Genomic DNA, 24,506 nt, shown 5'->3' with positions numbered 1-24,506 from the left:
ATTCCGGTGCTGCTCCTTATCCTGATGATGCCCCTTAATTTAGGTGGGGTTATTTGGAGGGTGGGCATTGTGAGGGGGATAAAGAAGCGGGGATTGATTATGGTGGGGTGTGGACCTCGCCCTCAGCCTGAGCCACCACCGTGGACAGATGCCCACCCAGACCCTCCCCTAGACTTTTGGTGGTGCGTTCGGAGTACGCACCTTGAGGGGGGGGTTATGTCACGTTCCTGACCTATTTTTATGTTATTTTGATTATGTTTAGTTGGTCAGGGCGTGAGTTGGGGTGGGCATTGTATGTTGTGTGTGTTTTGTTTAGTCTATGGGTGTTGTATTGTGTATGGGATAGATAATTGTGAGGTTGTCTAGTTATGTCTATGGCTGCCTGGATTGGGTCTCAATCAGAGACAGCTGTCATTCATTTGTCTCTGATTGGGAGCCATATTTAAGGTAGCCATAGGCAGTAGGCTTTTGTGGGTAGTTGTCTTGTTTAACGTTTGTTGCTTGTCTGTGCACTTGCGTTATTTAGCTTCACGATCATTTGTTGTTTTGTTTGTTTGTATAGTGTTTTCGTTTTATGTTCATCTTCGTTCATTTAATTAAAAGAAGATGGCTTATTTTCCTCATGCTGCGTTTTGGTCCGTCTCTCCTACACACGATCGTGACAGGTACACAATAGTAGGTTTTTGTAGACAGAAGTTACTAAGGTACACAATAGTAGGTTTTTGTAGACAGAAGTTACTAAGGTACACAATAGTAGGTTTTTGTAGACAGAAGTTACTAAGGTACACAATAGTAGGTTTTTGTAGACAGAAGTTACTAAGGTACACAATAGTAGGTTTTTGTAGACAGAAGTTACTAAGGTACACAATAGTAGGTTTTTGTAGACAGAAGGCCATGCGGCTGAAACGCGTCAGAGATTTTAATCTTTGTTTACATTGAACACGCCATACAAATAAAGGCATTTTAATGAATTATATGAAGAGTGCCTTGGTCCTCCTTTCTTTTTAATAGCTGTAGTGATGTTGGTGTTATAGTGGAGACATCATTTCAAAACAAATAGATACAAGAGGCTTCTCCTCGGCCTGGCGTCCAATTCCTTGGATTAATCCAGAAGTGTATTCTGCTGACACAATCAGTATAATGTGATTTACACTGGGGAGGCCTCTTCAACAGCAGAACGAGAAAGTGATGCTGACACTTAACATTTGAGAAGGGAATAGAGTGAAATTGGAGTGAAATTTAACTGACGCCTGGTGTAATGTGATCCATAAACACAAACGTCAATTACTGAGCAAAGTACTTTCAAACTTTCATAAAACTGTTGAGAATGCAACAGCTAAGTGATTCAAGGAGGGATGAAGTGGCATGGTTTGAAATCAACTATTCAAAAAATATTAAGAGGAATACATTTTAGATTGACTCTGGCGCCACTTATTGTGGTTTGAAAAGGGGACCCTGATAGGATGATGTAGTCTACTGTTTGTCTTAATGTGAGATAGGGGTCTTAATATCTCACCCTGTAGAGAGTAATGAGCCCGTTTAATAACGGTGGTCTGTACTGTACCGTCACCATGCTATTGAGTGTCCCAGTTGTACAGACCACAAGGAAAGTTGAACGTCACTTTGTGATGACAGACTGCATTCCTGAGCATGTGTTGGTGTCAGATGAGACAGTGCTCTCTCTCTCTCTCTCTCTCTCTCTCTCTCTCTCTCTCTCTCTCTCTCTCTCTCTCTCTATATATATATATATATACAGTATATCGCTCTCTCTTTTCCTCCGCCACTCTTTCTCTCTCTCCACGCTCTCCCTTTCTCTCTCTCCCTCTCTCTTTATGGATCACTCTCCCCCTGTGTGTGTCTGTCTCTCTCCCCTGTCTGTCTCTCTCCATGAGAAGGGTGATATTTTCCCTCCACATGCTCCAGTTAGCACGTTGACATGTCTGTACTTAGCCCATTGGAAATGAACAGTATGGATTTTGTGTGTATGTTTGTGTCACAGTGCATTAACTGTCCATTTTTTCCCCTTATCGCCACTCCAGAGAACATATGTGAAGTTCAAACACACCTCTTCGAATGACCTTGACTGCTGTTGTTTTCTTCCAGGGCTTGTGCTTCTTCTGTTGCCTTTTGGGTCGTTCCACAAAATGAGTCCCTTTTTGGGTAGTGTAAGTTGGTAAAAAAAAAAAAGATGATTGTAATTTTAGCATTGTGTCATGACATGCACGTTTTCCACTCTCAAGAGGTTCAATAAAAATGACTATTACTATAGTAAGTGCCTATTAGGTGCCAAATAAAGTAACAGTTGACCGGTTGACCGTAACAGGGTTGACGAGTAAAGCAGCCATGAATCCCCTTGTGACAGGGGGAATGGAAGCTTGTTGTGTGCAACAGGGAGGGGCAATTGTTCACAAAAAAAGTTTTAATTGTTAAAACATTTCTAACCTGTCTATCTAGTTGACTTGATATGCTCAACCCACTCAGTTTTCCACCACAAAACATCAGAAAATGTCCAAAAAGGTTAGGACCAGCTCACCTGATTTTATACTATGATTTGACTATTAGATGTTCAATGTTTCTTTACAAAAAGCTTTTAAGGAAAACTTTCACCATTTAATAAAAATGCGAGTTCAGTTCACGTAACAGAGTTGACCTTAAAATGAGGGACAGGTTGGTTTTTTACCTTAAAATGAATCACTAATCACACGAAATAAACAATCTTCAGAATTGACTCTTTCAAATCAACAAAATAACTAGGGCTTTACAATGATGGTGAGGAATGTTGGGCTTAAGTGGGTTAAAATCCTCAGAGAAGTCGGAAAGTGCACAGAGGGACATGCCAAAATTCAGCATTTTGGCATTTTAGCAAGCCTATATCCATATTTATAGAATCTGAAGTTGCTACATACATTTTTGGACTAATAAATGAATGATATGTACCCATTGATTCTTGAAGAATATCACTTGTAAATGCCTCATGAACTTAGTTCAACTGTCATACCCCATCAAAAAACCCAAATACAAGCTTGTTTTACTTCAATGTTTGTAAACAATGTTAATGTAAACAAACACTAAATAGCCCCAAAACATGCCTCAAAACATTAAATCTATCATTTTAATATCATGGATTGTCGGTCCTTGGAACCATAGCTCTGTCTATGAATTTGGAAGTGGTTACATTTCTCCAGCCCCATCCCTCAGCTTTTTACTGAAACAGGGCCTGGGAGGACACTTTGTTATTGTTTCAACTGCTGATTTCCGCTTTAAAGGGCACTTCATTTAATATAACACGCTTTTAAAATCCAATATTGGTGCAAAATGTCTAATTTAAAATATCAAAAGGACTCATTTCGTGGAATTACCCTTTTGCTTTCTCACAATCTCTCACTTGGGTTTTTTAATCGAGATTCAATTTCTAGATTATCAACGCATCTTTCCACAGCAGTCACACAGCAATCACATACTGTTGTCAAAAACAACACTAGCCCAAACTATCTTTAAAAAAATTATGAAATCCTTTCCTTGGAAATACCACTTATTTTTAATAGCCAACACGGGCTAATAACAGTTTTGATACCTATTGTGTGCATGCAGTGTGTCCAACGCCAGCCTCTCCCATTTGCCGTAGTGACACGTTTTATGATAGTGAGACTGAGACATAAAGTACAGTATTGATACCTGGCCACAGCGGCAAGTACCGATGGGCTTTAATGGCTGGCGTGCAGTCAGAACTGCACGCCAGAACACTCCTGATGGAGAGCCTTTATCTCCCCTTTACTGCCCTGAGCAAACAGCTTGGTGCTTATCTCCTGGGGGGCCCGGGGCCCCTGGCATAGGGGCCCACGCTTAAAGTCAGGGGAATCAAAGTGGAAGGGAAGTAGGCGGAAGCACCATTCCCATGCCTCGCTTTTTAATCGGCGGTGGGCAAACACAGCTACTTCCACTGCGGAAAGGAGAAACGCCAATTTTCATGTCAGGGATGAGAGGACGTGTTTTCGTCCTCACACACAATAATGGACACAGCTGCCAGCCACAATGGCTTCTGTTGTCCCTGACTCAAATCTAGATTACAGTACCCTCCTTCACTACGTAGTATGCATGAACATTAAAACGTCCTAGTTGTAATGCGCCGTGTAGTGCATCTGGAGTGATTGACAAGCCACGTCTCTAAGCAATTACAGTCGTTATTGTAAAGCATTGGGAGTCACACATGCCATTAGCCAAAGTAGAACCATTAACGTGGCCATCTATAGCAGGCTGTTGTGGTCAAGCCTGACCTGCCTTTGCTAATCACGTTGTTTCCACGTCATTTCAAACCCCCCCCCAAAAAATCAAGAATCAACGTGGAAAACATAAGGGTATTTCGTCTTTGTTTCACCCGACTTTTATCCTAAATCCAATGACATGGTGAAATGTTTGTTGGTTTCATGTTGAATTAGCGTTAGTTGACAACTCAACCAGGTCTGAATCAAAACTAGACGTTGAACTGACGCCTGTGCGCAGCGGGTTCTAGCTTTAACTAAGAGCAACCTCAAAACAGGCTGCAACCTGAGCAATATTGACCCTTCAATTTATTTTTGAATTCCTTACATTCAAAGAAGTATAGTGCAGCTGGTAAAAACCTCTCGTTACGTGTGTCATCAACGGAGATGACAGAACCCTAGTGCAGTACTGTAGGGGGGAGGATAGAGGTTGGAAGAGCACTCAGTGTGATTTGATGAACAGTAGCTAAGAGGGCATTAGACAGATTCATTCTTGACCTTATGGCCTGGGGACAGACACTGTCTGGGACATCTAGTGGGACACATTGACTGGCTGCTGTGGTGCTTACCTGAGCTCACTGCTGGATGCACCTGGAACTGTTCTGCTATGGCAGATCCCTTTAACGTACTGTCTACTGCAGCTTCTCTCTCTCTCCCTCCTCTCTATCTCTTCACAGCGCTTTGCTAACTGCTTTCTTTCAACCCCCTTCCTTCTCTATCTCACCCTGTGTCTCTGTGTGCGTGTGTGTGTGTGCGCGCGCGCTCCTTGTGCCTGTGTGCAGAGCGGGCCGCGGGGCTGTGCTGTCGCTTGGTGGTGCCCTGCCACAAAGGGATGCCCCGCCTCACCGACCTGTCCGTCAAAACCAAAGACGTGTGGGAGATCCCCCGGGAGTCACTGCAGCTCATCAAGCGTCTGGGGAATGGGCAGTTTGGGGAGGTCTGGATGGGTACGGGCAGAGTCGCCTCCGTAAACGTCCGACCACAGGCTGCGTGGAAAGGGGCCACTGACTGAGCAAGCAGAGACATCAGAACGAGAACAGATTGACAGTCTACTCACAACCTCTCTCTTTGAGAGAAAGGCCGGAGACCAAAAAACACCATTTGTGTCTTTACTGTTAAATGAGATTGTCTGTCAATGTCTACAAGCTCCGCTCTCTCAGTTCAATATGGCCGCCTTCCATCTGCCTCTTTGCATGTTCCTCTCCCTAGTAGTTAACCCTGTGTGCCTTGACTTCCCTGTTCCTTCCCCTGTAGAGAGTGCGGATGGTTTGTGCTTTAATTTAACGGGTGTGTGTGTGAACTGCACCCCTGATACTATGGGCCTGACTCACGATTCCTGGGAAATCGCCAGAGACTCACTTGAGTTCGAAGTAAAGCTGGGGGCGGGATGTTTTGCTGAGGTGTGGTGTGGTAAGAACAAAATAGTTCCATTCAGTTCTTTTCATTTCTATTGAGGGGTGTCCGGGAGGGAAATTGGATAACTTACATGTATTTATTTCTAAATGTAAAGGGGTTTTATTGAATCACCTGAGGACTTTTTCAGTCCAGTCTGCAAAACACAAAAAAAAACTTTTGTGCAGGTAGTTCTGTTCTGTATTATACTGGTTAGCAAACATGTACGTTATCATCTTTCTCCAGGATACCCTAGATTTTTGCTAATATTATTTGTATCATGCTTCAGTTGAGGCTTCAGGCTTAAATCAATAGTCTTAGGTTGACTTTTAAGCAGACAATCTCACTATTATTTGAATGTATCCTGTGTAGAACTGGCTACATGGACTACTTTTACATCCAGAGATCAGGGGTGTGTCCTGTCCTGTTGTAACATTTCAACGGGCTGTTTAGGGGTTTGGAGTTTAGGTTGTGGCTAGTCCCAGCTGCTAGCCCCACACCCTGCTGCTAGTGACACCCAGCCCCCTGGGATACCATTACCTCAGAACCCAGCGGGTGACCTCAGCACAGTAACTGCACAGCGCCAGGCCCCAAAATGGCCGACGAGGCCCGGCAGCCATAGCTGTGTAACTAATCAACACTGCTCTCAAGGATTTCTGAGTGCGCTCTTAAATTAAACCCACCACAGTAGAAACGCATGTGAATTCCAAATGTCACCGAATGACTGGAGGTCTGTCTTGCCTTTAGGTCAAAGCTGATATTTCTGCATTATCTACTGACACAGACCACATCCCAAATGGCATCATATTCCTTACTGTATATGGTGCAATACTTTTTGAACAGAGCCCTATGGGCCCTGGTCTAAACTGCTGCACTATATAGGGAATATTGTGCAATTTGCGACTGAGCCACAGAACAAGCTAAATGACCTTGTATGAAGAATCGACCATGATTTCAATGGTTCAATATTGGGTGTATGTAAAGTACTGTAGAGAAGAACATTGGCATGGCCACACTGCGCTACAGTGCAGTAACAGGCACAGCTCCACAGAGGGGTTTTACTTATGAGGCTGTTGCTTTTGTTAATCATCCTCCAATGGGTTATCCTTCCCCGTGTTGGTATATTGTGGGGTTTAAAACCTCACCAGATCTCTCTCGCGGCTTTTGAAAGCCATTTGAAATGAAGGGTCGCTAGAAATGTGATGCACATTGATGCGTCCCTCAGCACAACCTTTAAAGGCAAGCAGACTTCAACGTCCATTTCGGGGTTGTGTGCTGTGTTGTTGGTATGCCAAAGCAAGACTGTTTCTAGATATGAACATACTAGATTGTACAACAGCAATACCTAATTAAATTCACAACAAAGTGGGGTCACGTCTTGCTTTGTGACATGATGTAACGTATACATAATTGGACAGTTTTCCAGATTAAGTCTAGCCTTGGACTAAAATGCACGCTTCATGGGTATACTCCATTTGAATAACTTCTTAGTCCAACACTAGGCTTAAACCGTGTCTAGGAAACCGGCCCCGGGAGTTGTGAGATGTGACGGCTGTACTAATTCTTTGTCATTGGTGGGTAACAGGAACGTGGAACGGCACCACTAAGGTGGCGGTGAAGACGCTGAAGCCTGGCACCATGTCTCCTGAGTCCTTCCTGGAAGAAGCCCAGATCATGAAGAAGCTCCGGCATGACAAACTGGTGCAGCTCTACGCTGTGGTGTCTGAGGAACCCATCTACATCGTCACTGAGTACATGGGCAAAGGTATTGTCACTCTCACACACATGAGTGGACGCATGTACACATAGTCAGACACACACACACACGCTATACATGGTGTAACACACACTCCCGCCCACACACAGTTCATGTTGTGAAAGACACACACGAAACCCACACGCAATACCTTTGTCCACGTACTCTGCGACGATGCCATGGAGAAAAACGGACCGGAGCACTCAATCCAACATTGACACTGTGGTGAACCACCACCTGCGGTGACACGTTGTAGGTCTAGCTAGATCGACTATGTAATCGTCTGCCTTGTTGCCTGCCCGGTAGTTGTTATTACTCTGGAGCATTGTTTTTATTCATTACGACGATAATGAGAGCCTATATTTAACTATGACGGAGTCGGCCAAGAAGCTGACATTTTACGAGCACCACATGAAAGAGCTTCAGATCCATGAATTAAGTATCGAAAAAAACTGGGATGGAAACTTTGATGTGATCATTGTTTCGTTGGCAGGCTGGGAAGGAATCCCACATGTTGGTCAGACTGTCAACTGACGTTTCAATAAAGATCTGCTATTTCAAATGCATGTTCTGACAACAGAAATCTCCTGTTGTTTAGGAAGCCTTCTGGATTTCCTGAAGGACGGGGAGGGACGAGGACTGAAACTGCCCAATCTGGTTGACATGGCAGCCCAGGTAAAGCCCTGGAAAATGTTGTTTCACTCATTCCGCTCGGTGTTTCTATAACGGAACTCTGAGTGACTTCACAAACAAGACGACTCGGCAGTACTGAAACTTCAAGACAGTGGTGTGTCACCATGTGCAGCACTCTCTCTGGAACCAAGTCGAACGCAGTGCTTTTACTGTGCTTACTGTGTGTGTGTGTGTGTGTGTGTGTGTGTGTGTGTGTGTGTGTGTGTGTGTGTGTGTGTGTGTGTGTGTGTGTGTGTGTGTGTGTGTGTGTGTGTGTGTGTGTGTGTGTGTGTGTGTGTGTGTGTGTGTGTTCCAGGTGGCAGCAGGCATGGCGTACATCGAGAGGATGAACTACATCCACAGAGACCTGCGCTCGGCTAACATCCTGGTCGGGGACAACCTGGTATGTAAGATCGCCGACTTCGGACTGGCCAGGCTGATTGAGGACAACGAGTACACAGCACGGCAAGGTGAAGTCACACACAATAACGAAACACAGACACACACTAATGATTGCCTTAGGTCATGAAGGGAGTTCTTCCAACACTGGCCATAATGTGCACATAATCACACCCTGACAGGATGTCAATAGCTCCCATTTCAGATCCAAACATGTGCTCACTGTCTGCCTATTCCACTGTACTACAGACTGGACCAGAGACACTGAGAGACACTCCCAGCTCTAGAGAGAAAGAATACCATAGCTAACTTACATTCTGTCATTTATTCATATCTCCCCCTCTGTTCTCTCGTAGGTGCTAAGTTCCCGATTAAGTGGACGGCCCCGGAGGCTGCGCTGTACGGAAAGTTCACCATCAAGTCCGACGTGTGGTCGTTTGGCATCCTGCTCACAGAGCTGGTCACCAAGGGACGTGTACCCTACCCAGGTGAGAAGGGTCAAATAACCAGAGATTCAATGGTCACGTCTCCGATGGGCACCCTATTTAGTTTCTAGAACACTAGGGTCCTGGGGCCTTTTTTGGACGCAACCCTTGTGATGTAATGTCCACATTCTGAGTTGAGTGCTCGCTTGTATTGAAAATAGGTAGAGGACTATGATGCAGTTATACACCACAACAAGAGCTTATATAACAAGTGGCAGGCAGCTCCTGCTGTTCACTGAACGTTAAAGAAAAGAAGGGGTCTTTAAACACGGCCGAGTAACTTTGTTTTCCTGACACAATCTGAGATTTATAACCGTAATCCAGGGCCTGCCTCTGGGCCGCTGCTAGTCCATGTGAGAGGGCTGGTCTTGGGCAGGGAGTTGACTGAGATCAGCCTCACTGAGTGAGAGAGGGAGGGGGGATGGGGAACACATGTTTGTCCAGATGGGCCACGCTGCACTGGGCTGGGCTGGTGTGCGGAAAGAGGGAGGGACGGGAAGTGAGGGGAGGGTTTGCACGCTATGGGGGCCGAGCTGGGACTTAGGGGATAATAGCATCATCCTGAAAGATGTCTTAGCAGCCTTCTGAGGCCCTCCCTCCGGACTGTTCTTGTTGATGCCGAAGCCACATCTCGTAGCTAGTGAAAAATAGATGGCAAGCCACTCCAACGTCCCCAGGTTGTAAAACGTTTGACCCCTGTGTTACGAGAAAGCTTTTCCCAGGTCCAAATGTTGCCTTAAGATCAGCATCTACAGTATGAGGTTGAAAGCTCAATGTCTGTGTCATTAAGGTCATTCAGTAGAGGTAAAGTCTAAACAGATCTCTTTCATTGAACCGTCTTATCGATTACTTGAAGAGCCTTTTTCTTTGCTTATCTCTGTCCGTCTGTCCATCTGTCCGTCCGTCTGTCCGTCTGTCTGTCTGTGTGTGTGTAGGGATGAACAACCGGGAGGTGCTGGAGCAAGTGGAGCGAGGCTACAGGATGCCCTGTCCACAGGACTGCCCCATCTCCCTCCACGAGCTCATGGTGCAGTGCTGGAAGAAGGACGCAGAGGAGAGGCCCACCTTCGAGTACCTGCAGGCCTTCCTGGAGGACTACTTCACGGCCACGGAGCCGCAGTACCAGCCAGGGGACAACCTCTAAACACAGAGCTCTGGGCTGGGACTGGACTGAACCGTAGTTCTCTGGAGCCACACCAAGGACCTGTACATCTTCCTCAGCTCAACAGAGCATCATGTCTCAACTCTCCTCCAGCTCACAACACTCTCAAACACTCTCCGTGGCAAACCTTGAGACAGACTCAACAGACCAGAGATACCAGTTAGGAGGGAGGGAGGGAGGTTTGGGGGTGGTTGGGCTAGTTATGATGTAATGAAATGCCTGTATTCAATGTAAATATGAACAGCTAGTCTGCTTAACTTTTGGTTTATGTTTTGGTGGTTTGTTTGCTTCTGATGGCATTTTGACTGATTTTCTCCATGATGATGATGATGATGATGGTAAAGAAAATGGTCAATGAAGATGATAATTCAAAAGTGCACCATGAGACCATGATATCTTGTCACTTCTAATCCTGAATATACAGGACATGTCTATCAAAGCTAATATTTTTTTATTATTATTTTGGGGGCAATTTAATGAACACCATCAATTATTTATTTCATTTTTGCGGTTTTGCTCATGTATAATAATAAATAAGAACACCAGTCCTGAGTGTATCGCCTCAGTGTATAAATAATTTTGGGGGCAAAGTCGTCTGTTTTACAGGGACTTGAGGCAAGCATGACAAAATACTCCGTAGAGATTTCTTTTGCACCTCATGATTTTGCTTTTATTTTGTTCATCCTTGTAAAATAGTTTTGTCCTCCTCAAAGTAATAGATGTTAGGCTAATGCCGTAACAAAGTTATTTTACAAATAATGTATGTTACATTTTGTAATTACAGCCAAATGTGTGCGAATTATACTTTTGAACATATCTCTTCTCGCTTACCAGGTTTTAAGAAAAATAAATAATGGGGGATAAAATTGGTCTTTCCAGGTATTATTTAGTGTATACTGGAAGGACATGGTGTTTATTTTAGAAGAGAAAGATGTTCATCTCTGCTTTTAATGGTCTTATTTTAACTTGTATACGGAGTTCCATTTTAACAGCCATTCCAAGGCATCTATCTCATGGTCCTTGTTTCCTCCATGCTGTGAAGCCATGCACTGGGAAGTCTTAGTGGGTAACGTCTCTTCCTCCCTCTGTGAACAGTGACATGTCCCCATCCACCTGCTCCTCAAACTCATGTCCCACATGTATGTCGGTCGGTCGGTCGGTCGGTCGGTCGGTCGGTCGGTCGGTCTGTCGGTCTGTCGGTCTGTCGGTCTGTCGGTCTGTCGGTCTGTCGGTCTGTCTGTCTGTCTGTCTGTCTGTCTGTCTGTCTGTCTGTCTGTCTGTCTGTCTGTCTATGCAGCACAGCACCACCAGTAGGATCCTTCCTCAGCTCATTTATGGACCACTTCCTTTGGAGACGTTACCCACTAAGACTTCCTTTGGATTACTTTACATTTTTATGTTTAAACTGACGTGGATATCTGAAGTCTTGCGTCTCCTGTTTCAGAGTATGTTTTATTTAACCTTAAATGGAGAGATCTTTGAGGAATGAGGTGCATTGTATCTTCAGGGGGAACGTTGCAAAGACACTGGTGAAGCAGCCGGCTGTAAAGTTTGACCTTGTTTAATCTAAATGTAGTATTTGTTCTTATCTTACGATAGTTTAAGTGCTAATAAGGATCTGTTTAAGATTGAGCCCCCTCGTCGGTTTTACAGCTTAACAGTTTTAAAAGTGTCAGTAGCCTTCCTAGTTTAATTCTTCTATTTTTCCGTTAACATTTTCTGTTTTGTTAATTCAGTGATTTGGCATTTGAAACTCAAAAAGAACAATAAACATTTTACACTCTTTCCACTTATTTTATATATTATTTTATGCTATGGAATTGCTGTGTCTGTTGCTGTGTGTGTCTGGACATAATCCAACAGGCCTGTCCATCTCTGCCTTCATGACCACACTGCTCCACGGTGAAACAGAAGGGATTTAAAGAAGACACACCTTTGACATCATTGGTCAGGAGTCTCTCCAGCACCTTAGCTGTATGATGAGGGGAGGGCCAGCAGGCACCTAAGGAGGTTCTAAATGACTGCTACAAGAACACAGGGCAGGCCTGCAGCTGGGATGAGGCACCAGTGCCAGCTAGTTACAGAGGAACTCTACGGTCAGACCGACACACACACACAGCCTGCAGCTCATACAATCACCTCACAGCTCGTCTAGCACATCGTCAACTCCATTGGTAAAGTTTGCAAAGGGACAGCTCAGCAATGGCAGTCACATGTTGGCTGATAAACTGCAGGGCGTTTGTTATCAGGTGAGAGTCACTGCACAAGCTCTGTAATAGAAAAAAAGGGTTACGTTAACTTTGTGAGTTCAACAGTAATCTTAAATTGTATTTTCTGTGAAGACCACAAGAGGGAGTCTTTTCCATCACTGTGTGTGGGAAAGCACACTGTACTGAGCCCTATCAGCCAGCAGCTGCCAAGATTGGTGACTTCATTGATGAGTCATAGTAACTTGTTGTAATTCATCTCCCTGGATACATCACAATAACAATATGTCAATCAATATTGTTAGAAGGATATTACAAGATTCTTATTTAAGCATATGAGATGTTGATTTCCATGACCTGGCTCTCACAGATCAACGTAAACCCACCAGAGGTCTGTCTACCTGTGCTTCAGGTGATGTGACACCTGTAGATGAGCCCTCCTTTCTATATGTAGATCTGGCTTCCCAGACAGAGAGAGAGAGCAGGGAAGCTTTATTTGACCTGCAGCTGGCTCACTTGGTCCTCATCATCACCTAATACTACTGGACTGGACTGGACTGGACTGCCAACACAGTGGATCTCTACTACACCCGCAGGCTTGCCCCTCTGTGTAAGTAATCTGTACTACATCTTATTATTGTTACATACGCAATTAATTTTGATGGGATTATTGTAGATATGTGCATGTTTTAGGGGGTTTTGAAAATGTGTTGTTATTGTACTGGTAAAATGCAATACATTTAGTTTACTATGACGTTTTCTATATTTGTTTTATCCAGTTTGAATGGAATGGTAATGATATAACATAGCATGGACTCTACAAGGTGTTGAAAGCGTTCCACAGGGATGCTGGCCCATGTTGACTCCAATGCTTCCCACAGTTGTGTCAAGTTGGCTGAATGTCCTTTGGGTGGTGGACCATCCTTGATACACACAGGAAACTGTTGAGCGTGAATAAACCAGCAGCACTGCAGTTCTTGACACAAACCGCTGAGCCTGGCACCTACTACTATACCCCATTCAAAGGCACTTCAATACATTTTGACCCTCTGAATGGCACACATACACAATCCATGTCTGAATTGCCTCAAGGCTAAAAAAAATCCTTCTTTAACCTGTCTCCTCCCCTTCATCTACACTGATTGAAGTGGTTTTAACAAGTGACATAAGGGATAATAAGGGATCATAGCTTTCACCTGGCTTCCCCTGGTCAGTCTAAGTCATGGAAAGAGCATGCATTTACATTCATATACACTACCGTTCAAAAGTTTGGGGTCACTTAGAAATGTCCTTGTTTTTGAAAGTAAAGCACATTTTTTGTCCATTAAAATAACATCAAATTGATCAGAAATACAGTGTAGACATTATTAATGTTGTAAATGACTATTGTAGCTGGAAACGGCAGATTTTTTATGGAATATCTACATAGGCGTACAGAGACCCATTATCATCAACCATCACTCCTGTGTTCCACTGGCAAGTTGTGTTAGCTAATCCAGGTTTATAATTTTAAAAGGCTAATTGATCATTAGAATACCCTTTTGCAATTATGTTAGCACAGCTGAAAACTTTTGTTCTGATTAAAGAAGCAATCAAACTGGCCTTCTTAGACTAGTTGAGTATCTGGAGCATCAGCATTTGTGGGTTCGATTACAGGCTCAAAAAAGTGGGCTTAAAAGGTGTTTTTGAGGGAACAGAAACTGCCTGACCTGAGACACTGGTGTCTGTAGTTGGAGAGATGTTTTGCTTGTACCAGGCCTTCAGATGTAGATTCCTGTAGAAACAAAATAGGTCAATCTTTGTATTAAATTCATTAGTTGAATATGTGGGGGCAAAGGACAGTCCTTTAGACAATACCCTTGCAATCATCAGAAAGGAGTTCTCCAGAAATGTTGATCACAGCCTTGTTCTGGTCCTGCTCCGTGTGGTTGGATAGTCTTGATTTCTTCCTCCCCCTCCGTGTTGGCCTCTTCCGCGTCCTCTCCCTCTCTTGTTGAGGAACCTGCGTGACTCCTCTTCCTGATCTAAAAAATCTTGGGAGGAGCTGGCCTCTGAGTGTCTGGGGTGATCCTCATCGTCACTGCTTGTAAAGTTGAAAGAAACAGATCTAGGCTTCCTTCTCTGCGGATGTGATTCTGAATTCTTGCGTGTTGGTTTTCTCAGGGCAAAGACCTTGTCATCTCTATAGTCTACTTCATCTCTTCTACTTCAAGTCCATAGTCGACTTCAAGTCCTTACACCATGGCAACCCTGCCTCCCTACAAACTATGGGTATTGATCTTATTCCAGCCTCTATTAGAAAAGGGGACCATCTTAAACAATTAAACCAAAAGAAAGTTTTTGGATTTACAAACTACAGGCCACTAAATACCCTGGTTTAAATAAAGATATGGATTTCTCACCCTTCCTGTAGGGTTGTGATAGGTCCATTTGCTGTCATCTAGTGGACATTTTGCTCAATTGCCCTCAGCTATGTTTAGACTGTTGTTGTTCATATTGTGCTGTGTTCTAGTGTACTATGGAATATATTGCTGTCTTATTCACACTTCTCCCAGTAATATTTAAGGTTAGAACTACCTTTCTAAGTGTCCTGATACTTCTATCTTGGAGTTGTATTTTTATGATAACATAGCTTCAGTATTTCACTTTTTAATGTGTATAGTATTGCTAACTAGGTGTGTCCAATCAATTTTGTAACCACTCCCTCTTCTAATTAGGGCTAATTGGAAAAGCTGTTCAAAAGAGGACATTGTATTATTTTGTTGTACTCCCTGACGAAGGCCATGCAGCCGAAACGCGTCGGATTTTTAAAAACGTTGTTTCTATTGAACAAGCCATACTAATAAAGGCATTTTAATTAATTATATGAAAAGTGAATTAATAAACATTTATTGGACTTTGCTAAATGGGCATCCAGGTATAAAAAAGAAAGTGCTGTTGGTGCTATATTGACACAGCACAGGTGAAATTGTATGTTTCCTAGTTCCAAGAAAACATTTACTGGAACCACAGATATATGACCAAGATAACAGCACAAATTCATCTTTATGTCAGTGTCAATACATTACCACACAGTCATTTAGACCCTTACAGTATATAAGCCTTTCAAGGTCATATGTACACAAGGGTCACGCTGTTATCCTATGCTATCCTATTCTATAGAGACTTCACATGTGCATGTTTCAGGTAGTCAAATATCCTTTGTCTGTTATTGTGTTAGTAGTCATCATCAGACATACGATGCACCCCCGCCACAATTCTCAAGCATGATCAAGAAGTCTGACAAACCTGTTTCAACGGTGCTCCCCTTTCTCATTGAAATGTAACCTTAACAACATCCTGTCAATAAATAACCAGCTCCAACCATAATATATCCATAAAGGCCCAGTAAAAACCAATGTTTAAAAAGAAAAGTAAATATAGTGTGCTTATTAATCTGTGATGTAACCCTTCTCGGTCCTTATCCATATATTGTTTATTACACTATGCTTATCTCTGTCTCAATAATGTCCTCCCATCCAGCTAACCCTTATGGGTTTACTGCAAGGATTACCATCTCTACTATTGCCTGGTACTAAGGATTAGGACTGAAACATGGAGGGGGCCAGTGTCTTCATCACTGTTCAGAAGGTCTACTACCCTTTGCTGTGCATTCTGGGGATCCCAGGTGTGTGTATATCCTATATTTTTTGTACTGTTTCCTAAATCTATATGTGTCTGTGAGATGTTTCAGAACTTGTTTTCATGAATACATTTCATAGATACATTTAAAAGGAAATGTCACTACTCCAAACAGGATGCCACTGCTTTTCATTTCTTCATCCTCCGCCAATCTCTTCAAGTTCTACATGATCTGCTTCCGTAACTGTGGGATGTCTGATACGGCCATCATCTACCTGAGCTGCCTGGGCCATCATTGGACACCTTCTACCTGGTGTCAAGATTACCAGGCTGACCTGCGTGGGGCTATCATCCTGGTCTCCCACCTGGCCTCCGTGCCCATTGGCTGGATCAACGTGATGGCGCTGAAGAATTTCACCATAGAGGGGAAGAATGTGACTCGTCCCCGGTGTCACTACAGGGACCATATCTAGTCTACCGTCCTGGTGTGGGTTACTACGTGTCGTGTAGGTGAGAAGGTGAGTGTAGCTGGTGCATGAAGTCAGGCGCAGGGGAGCAAAATGAGTGAGAAACGTACTTTACTCAAAAATAAAGGCATAAGGTAACAAATACACTTGAACAAATACAAACGGTAAATATTACGCACGGTTGAAAAACAGAACCCGTCGAAAAACCAGCCATCATGAACCTGAAATGAACATTGAAACAATCACGCACAAAAAACATGGGGGAAACAGAGGGTTAAATACTTGAACATGTAATTGGAGAATGAAAACCAGGTGTGTAGAAGACAAAACCAATGGAAAATGAAAGGTGGATCAGCGATGGCTAGAAGACCGGTGACTTTGACCTTTGTGGTGCTCAGTCTGCCGCGCTTCGTCGCCTACTGCATCCTGCACACCAAGTACAACCACGATTGGTTCGACAGGAATGACTACAAGAGAGAGACTGGACTGTGACTGGCGTGACTGGACTCCAACTAAAGCCTCTGTACCCGATGCTAAGGCGTTCTCAAATAAAACTCTCCATTTACTTGTGAATATGAAAAACTTTTTGAAATGCTTATTTTCTTGTTTTCTTTGCTGGATAACTTTAGAGTTATATAACTTGAGCTTTTTTCTATATTTTGTAAGAGTTTGTAGGATCGTTCTGTGTTTTTTTTGGTCTTTTCTTAGCAAAACAAGCTCATGAATGTTAAAAGCGTGTTCACTTTAATTGGCTGTACACTTTCCATGAATCAAGTGCCCTCATGTCTGTAGGTGTGCTTTTACTATGACAACTCACTCCACTTTAAATGACAAGGTTCACCATGACTGGTTGCAGAATTCCTGCTCTGTTTGGACAACAACCTGATTGGTGGACGTGAACTGCATGCCCCACATTATTTGCATAAATGGTGAAGGGGGACTCCCTTGCTTTGCTAGCACTGATCTCTTCCTCTAGACAAAAATTGTGGGAATGTTTCCTATTCGCTCCAGGGCAGATTTGCATATAGAGGGTGGAATACACGGCTCTGACACAGATAGGAGCCGGGGTCAGGTTTAACTGTTAAACTTGACCGTAAATGGCACCTGTGCTGTATGTTTTAACTTGTTTTCATTGCTTGAAGTCAGGAGAATTTTTACTTGTTTTCGTATTATTCTTTCACAGACACATTGCAGGTAAGTTAGTTGCTTGACTGGAGGATAAAGTTCACTTCCTTGGAACATACGTAATGTTTGGTCTGACTGGTTTCAGTTATGTATTATAGTGACTCTGGTTGCAGAATTGCCAAAGGACAGCTTTGAGTTCTGTAGTGATAAGGGCTTTTCATCGATCTGCTACATATCATTGCTTTCTGTTTTACCCGTAAAAGAGTTTGTTTCACTTGTGAATACAGTTTTTCTAAAAAGTGTTGCCAGGAATGTCATGTCATTCTGCTATCCACAGAGCTCAGCTTTCATTCCTGTTAAACCACATTTGTTTCTGTTTCCTTTTACAAAAAAATCTATCCCTCGTCCTGAGAGAAGAATGGACTCTTTCACAGGTACGCCATTGTCAAATACAGTACACACTACCACACCTATCGAAAAGGAAAGTTAACCTTACACTAAACTCACTCTTACTATATCACAATTTTTTTCCTGCTTTACTTCTCCTAAATGGCTTAAGCTGAATAACATTGTCTGTTGCTGTTGTTGTTTTTGTTGTCAGATTCCTGTCGTCACAGAAGTATTCCGGTGGAGACAGATGAGTCAATGACATCATCAACGCTGAACCTAGCATTGCCCTTGGACTGTGGGCAGTGCTCAGAACACAGAAAGAGGCCAAAGGAAGAGGCCTGGTTCGCCCCTGAGGTAACCGTCAATGACGTAGGCCAGGTGGAATACCCCAAGGACTCCTGGAGAACCCCTATGGAAGACCCTCTGGGTAACCTTCGACCCCAGCCCAGAGCCCACTCCCTGCATCAGAAAGACATGTCCCCACACACCCCTGACCCTGTCGACCTCAGGTTACACCCCTACAGAGAGAGGGCTCAGTGGACTGAGGATGAGGACTTCTCTTTCTCTGGGATTCTCCGGCGGGGAGCGGAGGGCTTCCCTGGTCCACCCAGCTGTCCTCGACCTCAGGACTGTTCCCTTGAAGGAGGAGAACCCTTGGAGGCCCCTCTTCCTCTCAGGTCTGACTTAAATGACATCCACTGTGTCCCTCCGAAATACCCAGCACACATGCCTCCTCAATGTAAGTAACGTGCTATATATGACAACTGCATTCATATAATTAAATAGAAAAGATATAGATAAATTAATCAAAATGATAATGGAGCTGGGTCATTCCACGAATAGAGTGCCTTTTGCGTCCCTTTGATATTTTAAGTGGAAATTATGTACTATTATTGAATTTTAAAGCTTTTTATACCACATGGACATTTTTATAAATAATATGAATAGAGACTTGCTAAAGTGCCAAAAAATGTCAAAGCATGTTATATTTAATGAACTGCCCTTCAATATAAACCACATGGACATTTTTAAAAATCTATAAAAATTTTTTTATATGAATAAAGACTTGCCGAAATGCCAAAAAATCCGAATTTTGAAAAGTCTGACTTTTTCTGACTGAGATTCTGAGATTTTAACCCACTTAACTCAAAATGTTCGCCATGTTGTCACCATCATTGTAAAGCTCTAGTTATTTTGTTGCTTTGATAAAGTCATTTCTGAAGATGATAATTTAGTTCATGTGATTTCTCCCTCATTTTAAGGTCAACCCTGTTATGGGAACTGAACTCTCATTTTAATATGTTGAAACTATTTCTTGTTTTATAATTTTTTCAAAATAAACATTGAACATCTAATAGTCAAATCAGTGTGAAGGCAGATGAGCTGGTTCTACTCTTTTTGGCCATTGGTGTTTTTGTGGATAAAAACTGTGAGTGTCAAGCATAACACGACAACCCCTGTTACCCATATATAGATCGGCTATAAATGTTTTAACGTTTTTTATTATATATATATATTTTTTAGCTCGCATTCTATTGCCCTTCCCTGTTGAAAACAACATGCTTCCATTCCTCCTGTCACAATGGGAGTTATGGCTGATTTAAGATAAAATTGTCACAGTCAACCCTGTTACTTTAACTGACACTTTTCTTAATTTGAATTCTTGAAATGGGAAAGCATGTTTTTACGAAGGGGAAAATTATGAGCTCTTTATCACAGCAAATAAAAATGAGGTGAAATAAAACTATTTTTTTTACAGAGTTACCCCACCTAAAAGGCACTATTTTTGTGGAAAGACCAAGCTATTTAACATTTTCTGGGAAGTAGGTGATGTTTTTGTTTAGGTTGTTGTTTATATTACTGTCTGAAATATAGCCTGGATGATCCACGTTCTATAATTCAGATAGTGATGATTTTAATTGGGAGCCCATCCAAGACAGGATGTTAAGAGCATGTCTTCTCACATCCCTCTACAGGCCCTGATCCTGTGCACGGCAGGTGTCCGAGACTGTACACATGTCAGAAACCCGTAAATCAAACCCGTCCCCTCTATAATCGTCATCATTATAACCATCTTCACCCTACGGAACCTCAGCGGGAGCTTCAGCAAGACCCACCATCCTGGTACACTAAATATCCCTATAGCCTACTGGTCTAACATCAGATTGTATCATTAGCCTAGATATCAAAACCAATTGGATTTCGCAAGTTCCTAGTACTGCTTTGTTTATAGTTTAATAGGCAAATGTCAACAGGCAAATGTTTGGTGGGGATCCAGTTTTAGCACTAATGTCTGCTGATGGGCATTACAATATACATATAATTCCTGTTTTATGAGTGTTTGGAGCAGACACCCAAATCTTCTATACTGTTTTCCTTTCTAGGACTCCCACGGCTCAAAACAGACTACATGGACAAGGAGCTCTAAAAGCCCCCAGTTTCAATCTTCCTCAGAGTGTGGCCCCTCCCAGAGAGTTGATGTCTGAGGTCAGTGTGGTGCCCTCTTACCCAGTGACCCCCGGCCAACCAGGTGGGGGAGGAACAGCTACACAGGAACTGAGGAAGACCATCAGTTTACCTGAGGAGTGCAGTAAGTGGATATCATTCTCCATCCTTCAGCAAAAACTTTATCCCCCCCAAAATTATATTAAAGATAATTTTTCATTAAACAGTGGATTTTCTGTGAATCAGAATGATTGTCTCACCTTATGGCCTTGGCTTGTAAGAGCTCAATATTAAGACTTAAAACAAAGTCTAACATCCACTAAAATGTAAATAGTTGTTTGAGTGCAATTAGCATTCATGTGGATGCCATGCTTGTCTGTTTGATTGCAGGGAATGTTTTTATTACGTATTCTGTGGACACAGCCAGTGAGATGTTTACCTTCGTGAAGTTTCTGATAGATCAGGGCTTTAAACCAGCTGTAAGTTTGCAAACTGTATTTTCCATTGTCTTTTATTCAGAAATTTCCCAATATTTTAAACACTATTTTTCATACATAACTTCTCTCTCTGGCAGATTGACATGTTTGATAATCCAGTCAGAAGAATGGACATCAACAAGTGGATGGACAGCTATTTAAAGGATGTAAGTCTAAGCGGTCAGCATTTTTAGAGCATAACATTGAGCTATATAATTATGAAACTATACAGAAAAAAATTAGTAACACTTTATTTAAAGGGTCAGTAATAAACCATTTATGAATCATTACTCCCACATTTGTAAATGTTAATAAACTAATTCTTCACAAATCTATATATATCCCATAAATATCCTGTGTTATGTGCTTATTCTTTTATCAGGTACTGCTGGAATGTCTACCATCTTTTTGTGAGAAATTACACTGGTCACTCAATGTATTTATAAAGCATAATTAGTGCTCACTTTAGATTAGGGGCTGCAAAAAACATGTTACTAACGATTAGCAAATGGTTTATAAATGTGGGAGTAATGATTAATAAATGGTGAACACCCACTTTATAAATGCCTGATGAATAGTTTATTACAGACCCTTAAAGAGATATTGCCAAAATCCCGAAGTAAGGCCATTTATCTACTTCTCCAGAGTCAGATAAACTTGTGGATACCATTTTTATGTCTCTGTGTCCAGTATGAAAGAAGTTACAGGTAGTTTCTCGAGACAATGCTAACTAGCGTTAGCGCAATGACTGAAAGTCATACTTCCAGTCATTGCGCTAACGCTAGTTAGCATTGGCTCGAGAAACTACCTCTAACTTCCTTCATTGGCCTCATTGCCAAAATCCTGAAGTATCCCTTTGAAAAGAAATCTTATCAAAAACTGAACTGACTATGAGATGCTGCGTTGCAGAAGTCAGTGCTGATCATCGTGGTCATCAGTCCTAAGTACAAGGCAGACGTGGAGGGATACGGGGAGGATGAGCATGGTCTCCACACTAAGTACATTCACACTCAGGTAGGCACTTATACATGCACGTGTAAGATTATATCAACTGAATGTGTGTAGCTACAGTCTTTTTTTAAATTATGGAGTCCCAAGATTAGGACAGTGAGACAAAAAGGTTCCTGGCCTTGGCCACAGCCCCTCCTTGTCATGATGTAGCATAGGTATAAAACACTGCTGTGTAATACAAAGGGAAACATATACTGTACCACAGCCATGTATAGTTTATGTACAGTATACATTTAATATGCAATGAAGACAATTCATAAAAGCATTAGGCGTTTATCTTTGAGCACCTTTTTCCATTTTAGATCCAGAATGAGTTCATCCAACAGCACTGCCTTAATTTCCGACTGGTACCCGTATTATTTCCCACTGCTACCAAGGTGAGTGGATAGTGAGATGTTTCCCCATAGGGATAGGATTCTATACTGTTGTTATATCCTGTTATATCCTCATGAGTCACTCACGCCGTGGTGTAATGTTTCCTATCCCATTCCTGTCTTCCAGAGACATGTCCCCGCCTGGCTCCAGAGTACCAGGATCTACCGCTGGCCCCAGGATACCCAAGACTTGGTTCTCCGTTTGCTAAGAGAGGAACGCTATATCGCCCCCTCTCTGGGGAAAGAGATGACCCTCTCTATACGGCCCCTCTGAGAACTGCTAAACTGATATAGACAGATTGTTTCTCTGGTACATAATTGACTTGGATGTTTCTATGGCAAATGATTATAGCCTTTTTTTGTACTCAACTGAAATGGTGTGTGGGCGGAGGCGTGTAGCTTAGCACAATTCTCAAATAACCACAAGGTGGCAGTATTTACTTTTTCACGTTTCAAGTCCTAAAAATGTGCTTGCTTGACATGTTAGGAGTTAATAGTTACGCCTGACATTGTGTGGTGACTGTGTGCCTAATATTATGTGATCTGAATATATATTTTAATGGGAAGTAATAATGGCCTGTTGACTGTGAGGTTGTTGAATTTACATGCCACACTTTTTTATATCGTTGCCTATACTACGTAGTTACTACTGTATTACCCAGAATAGCACCAAACCATGAGCAATGTAAAGGTCTCACACTTCTCTGGGTTATAGCAGATAAATAGAACAGGATGTAAAGGTGCTTTTAGGGGCCCCCTATTCATCCATGATTTAAGATCCACAGAGGGGCCACAGGAAGAATCTGTCACTAAAACATCAATCTTCTGCAACAGAGGGAGGGGCTGGGGTTCACACCTATTCTGCTCTTTACACTTGTATTTTATCTGTGGTGGTTTCATCTTCCTTTAATTAGCCAAACAAAACTATTTTCTGTCAATAATGGCAATCATACTCCCCTGTAAATAACAATAAAGTATTAAAATGGTTGGTACTGTATTTCTCTGTGTTATGAGACATATGTCTGCTATTCTCAAAAAACAGCCAGTTATATATATCACTATCAGCCTAATGCATTCATTAACCACGAGAGCTTAGTTTCCTGCACCCATAAATCAGTTGCTTGTATGATTGTTCCAATACTTGCACCACACTATACAAAGCCTTATCTGGCCAACCCAAAGCAACCACAGCGTTTGGGGAAGGGGGAGATGAGATACTCTCCTGCAGGTGGCTTGGTGTGTGAAACTGAGCCTGTCATCTTATCAGTGAGGTGAGTGATTGATTAACCTGGGCAAACGGGGCTGTGCCTCCAGATTAGAAGTGGAAATTCTCCAACCATCAACAAGAAAAAATATCCCTTCACAAGAGAGCTGTGTTAACTGTTGCATGTGAATACTTACCCAGAAATATATAGTTTAGTCAGCTGTAGGCTATCCCGGATTGTGATGCATATGCCTACCTCTCAGCAGAAAACTGCTATTAAACAGACTCACCTCATTTTCACCTGCGCTGATTGGTTTCCAGAGAAAGGGCCGAATCTCACTCAAGGTCAGAGCACACTCCCATTGACAGACGCTCCCACTCCATCCAGATGAAATGCTAATGGTACATTGTTCGTCATCAGGGACCCATTGAGTGTGGCTGTGTCCTCAGTCTGAGCCCGGTGTTTGGAGGGGTTTATGGGCCTTTCAGTGGAAGAGAAAAGAGTGGGCTCTGCCCATCCACAACTACAGCCTGGTTTATTATGGAAATCTAGAAGGAATTAAATTGACCAATGTGAAGCTTTAAAATTCTATGACAGGGCAGTAGAAAGAAAGTGCAAAAAAATATGCCTATAATTATAAAAATATTTTTTATGCAGTTGTGGCAAATATTGTTGTGTGCCACAATATTGTGTGGACTGACTGAAAGATTTTGTGGAATTTAGAACTATGTCCATTCTATTCTGTTTGTCTATCTTGTCTTGTGATAAATAAACATTATTTAGAACTAAGGTGAACAGGATGTAGGAACAAAATTCTATCCATATGGATGTAGGAATTATAGGGCCAAAATGGGATACATTTATCAAAATATGGTAATTGTACTGTGTAGTGAGGAACTTCTAGAAGTGTTCAAAGAAGGACATACTAGGAAGTGTGTTAGAGCCAATCACAGCACAGCGAACGTTAAAGTGATCCAATCATGCACGAGAGGAAAGGGTCTCGCCAGTGTCTTTTACGACTGCAAAGTTAGGTTACTTAGCATGTAAACATGCTTCGGGA

At 42.4% G+C, this 24,506-nt stretch overlaps 2 protein-coding genes across 6 annotated transcripts in view; both read left to right on the top strand.

Moving 5' to 3' along the window:
• The window catches only part of LOC139583050 (tyrosine-protein kinase Fyn), a 77,453-nt gene extending 65,543 nt beyond the window's left edge, over positions 1–11,910 (top strand). For 3 of the 5 annotated variants that reach the window (XM_071413753.1, XM_071413752.1, XM_071413754.1), the window contains 6 exons: positions 5,042–5,206; positions 7,237–7,416; positions 8,006–8,082; positions 8,396–8,549; positions 8,835–8,966; positions 9,899–11,910. In XM_071413753.1, the coding sequence (XP_071269854.1) occupies positions 5,042–5,206; positions 7,237–7,416; positions 8,006–8,082; positions 8,396–8,549; positions 8,835–8,966; positions 9,899–10,107 (917 nt within the window). In that variant the 3' untranslated portion in view covers positions 10,108–11,910. Of the gene's footprint in view, positions 1–5,041; positions 5,207–5,513; positions 5,670–7,236; positions 7,417–8,005; positions 8,083–8,395; positions 8,550–8,834; positions 8,967–9,898 lie in introns of all 5 variants that reach the window. The other 2 variants (XM_071413756.1, XM_071413755.1) reach the window with 2 other exon arrangements.
• A 5,468-nt stretch (positions 11,911–17,378) lies between these two features.
• Positions 17,379–23,229, top strand: traf3ip2a (TRAF3 interacting protein 2a). Its single transcript, XM_071413751.1, has 10 exons — positions 17,379–17,614; positions 17,963–17,979; positions 18,147–18,674; positions 19,912–20,059; positions 20,320–20,525; positions 20,771–20,859; positions 20,955–21,023; positions 21,766–21,870; positions 22,170–22,244; positions 22,369–23,229. Exons 2-10 carry the CDS (start codon positions 17,964–17,966, stop codon positions 22,513–22,515), a joined length of 1,383 nt encoding a protein of 460 aa, XP_071269852.1. The 5' UTR covers positions 17,379–17,614; position 17,963; the 3' UTR covers positions 22,516–23,229.
• Positions 23,230–24,506: the final 1,277 nt, after the last annotated feature.

Source organism: Salvelinus alpinus, chromosome 8 (assembly GCF_045679555.1).
Source record: "Salvelinus alpinus chromosome 8, SLU_Salpinus.1, whole genome shotgun sequence".
Classification (NCBI taxonomy): Eukaryota; Metazoa; Chordata; class Actinopteri; order Salmoniformes; family Salmonidae; genus Salvelinus; species Salvelinus alpinus.
Note: the sequence above shows the minus strand (reverse complement) of the source record. Positions and strands in the feature narration are given on the sequence as shown.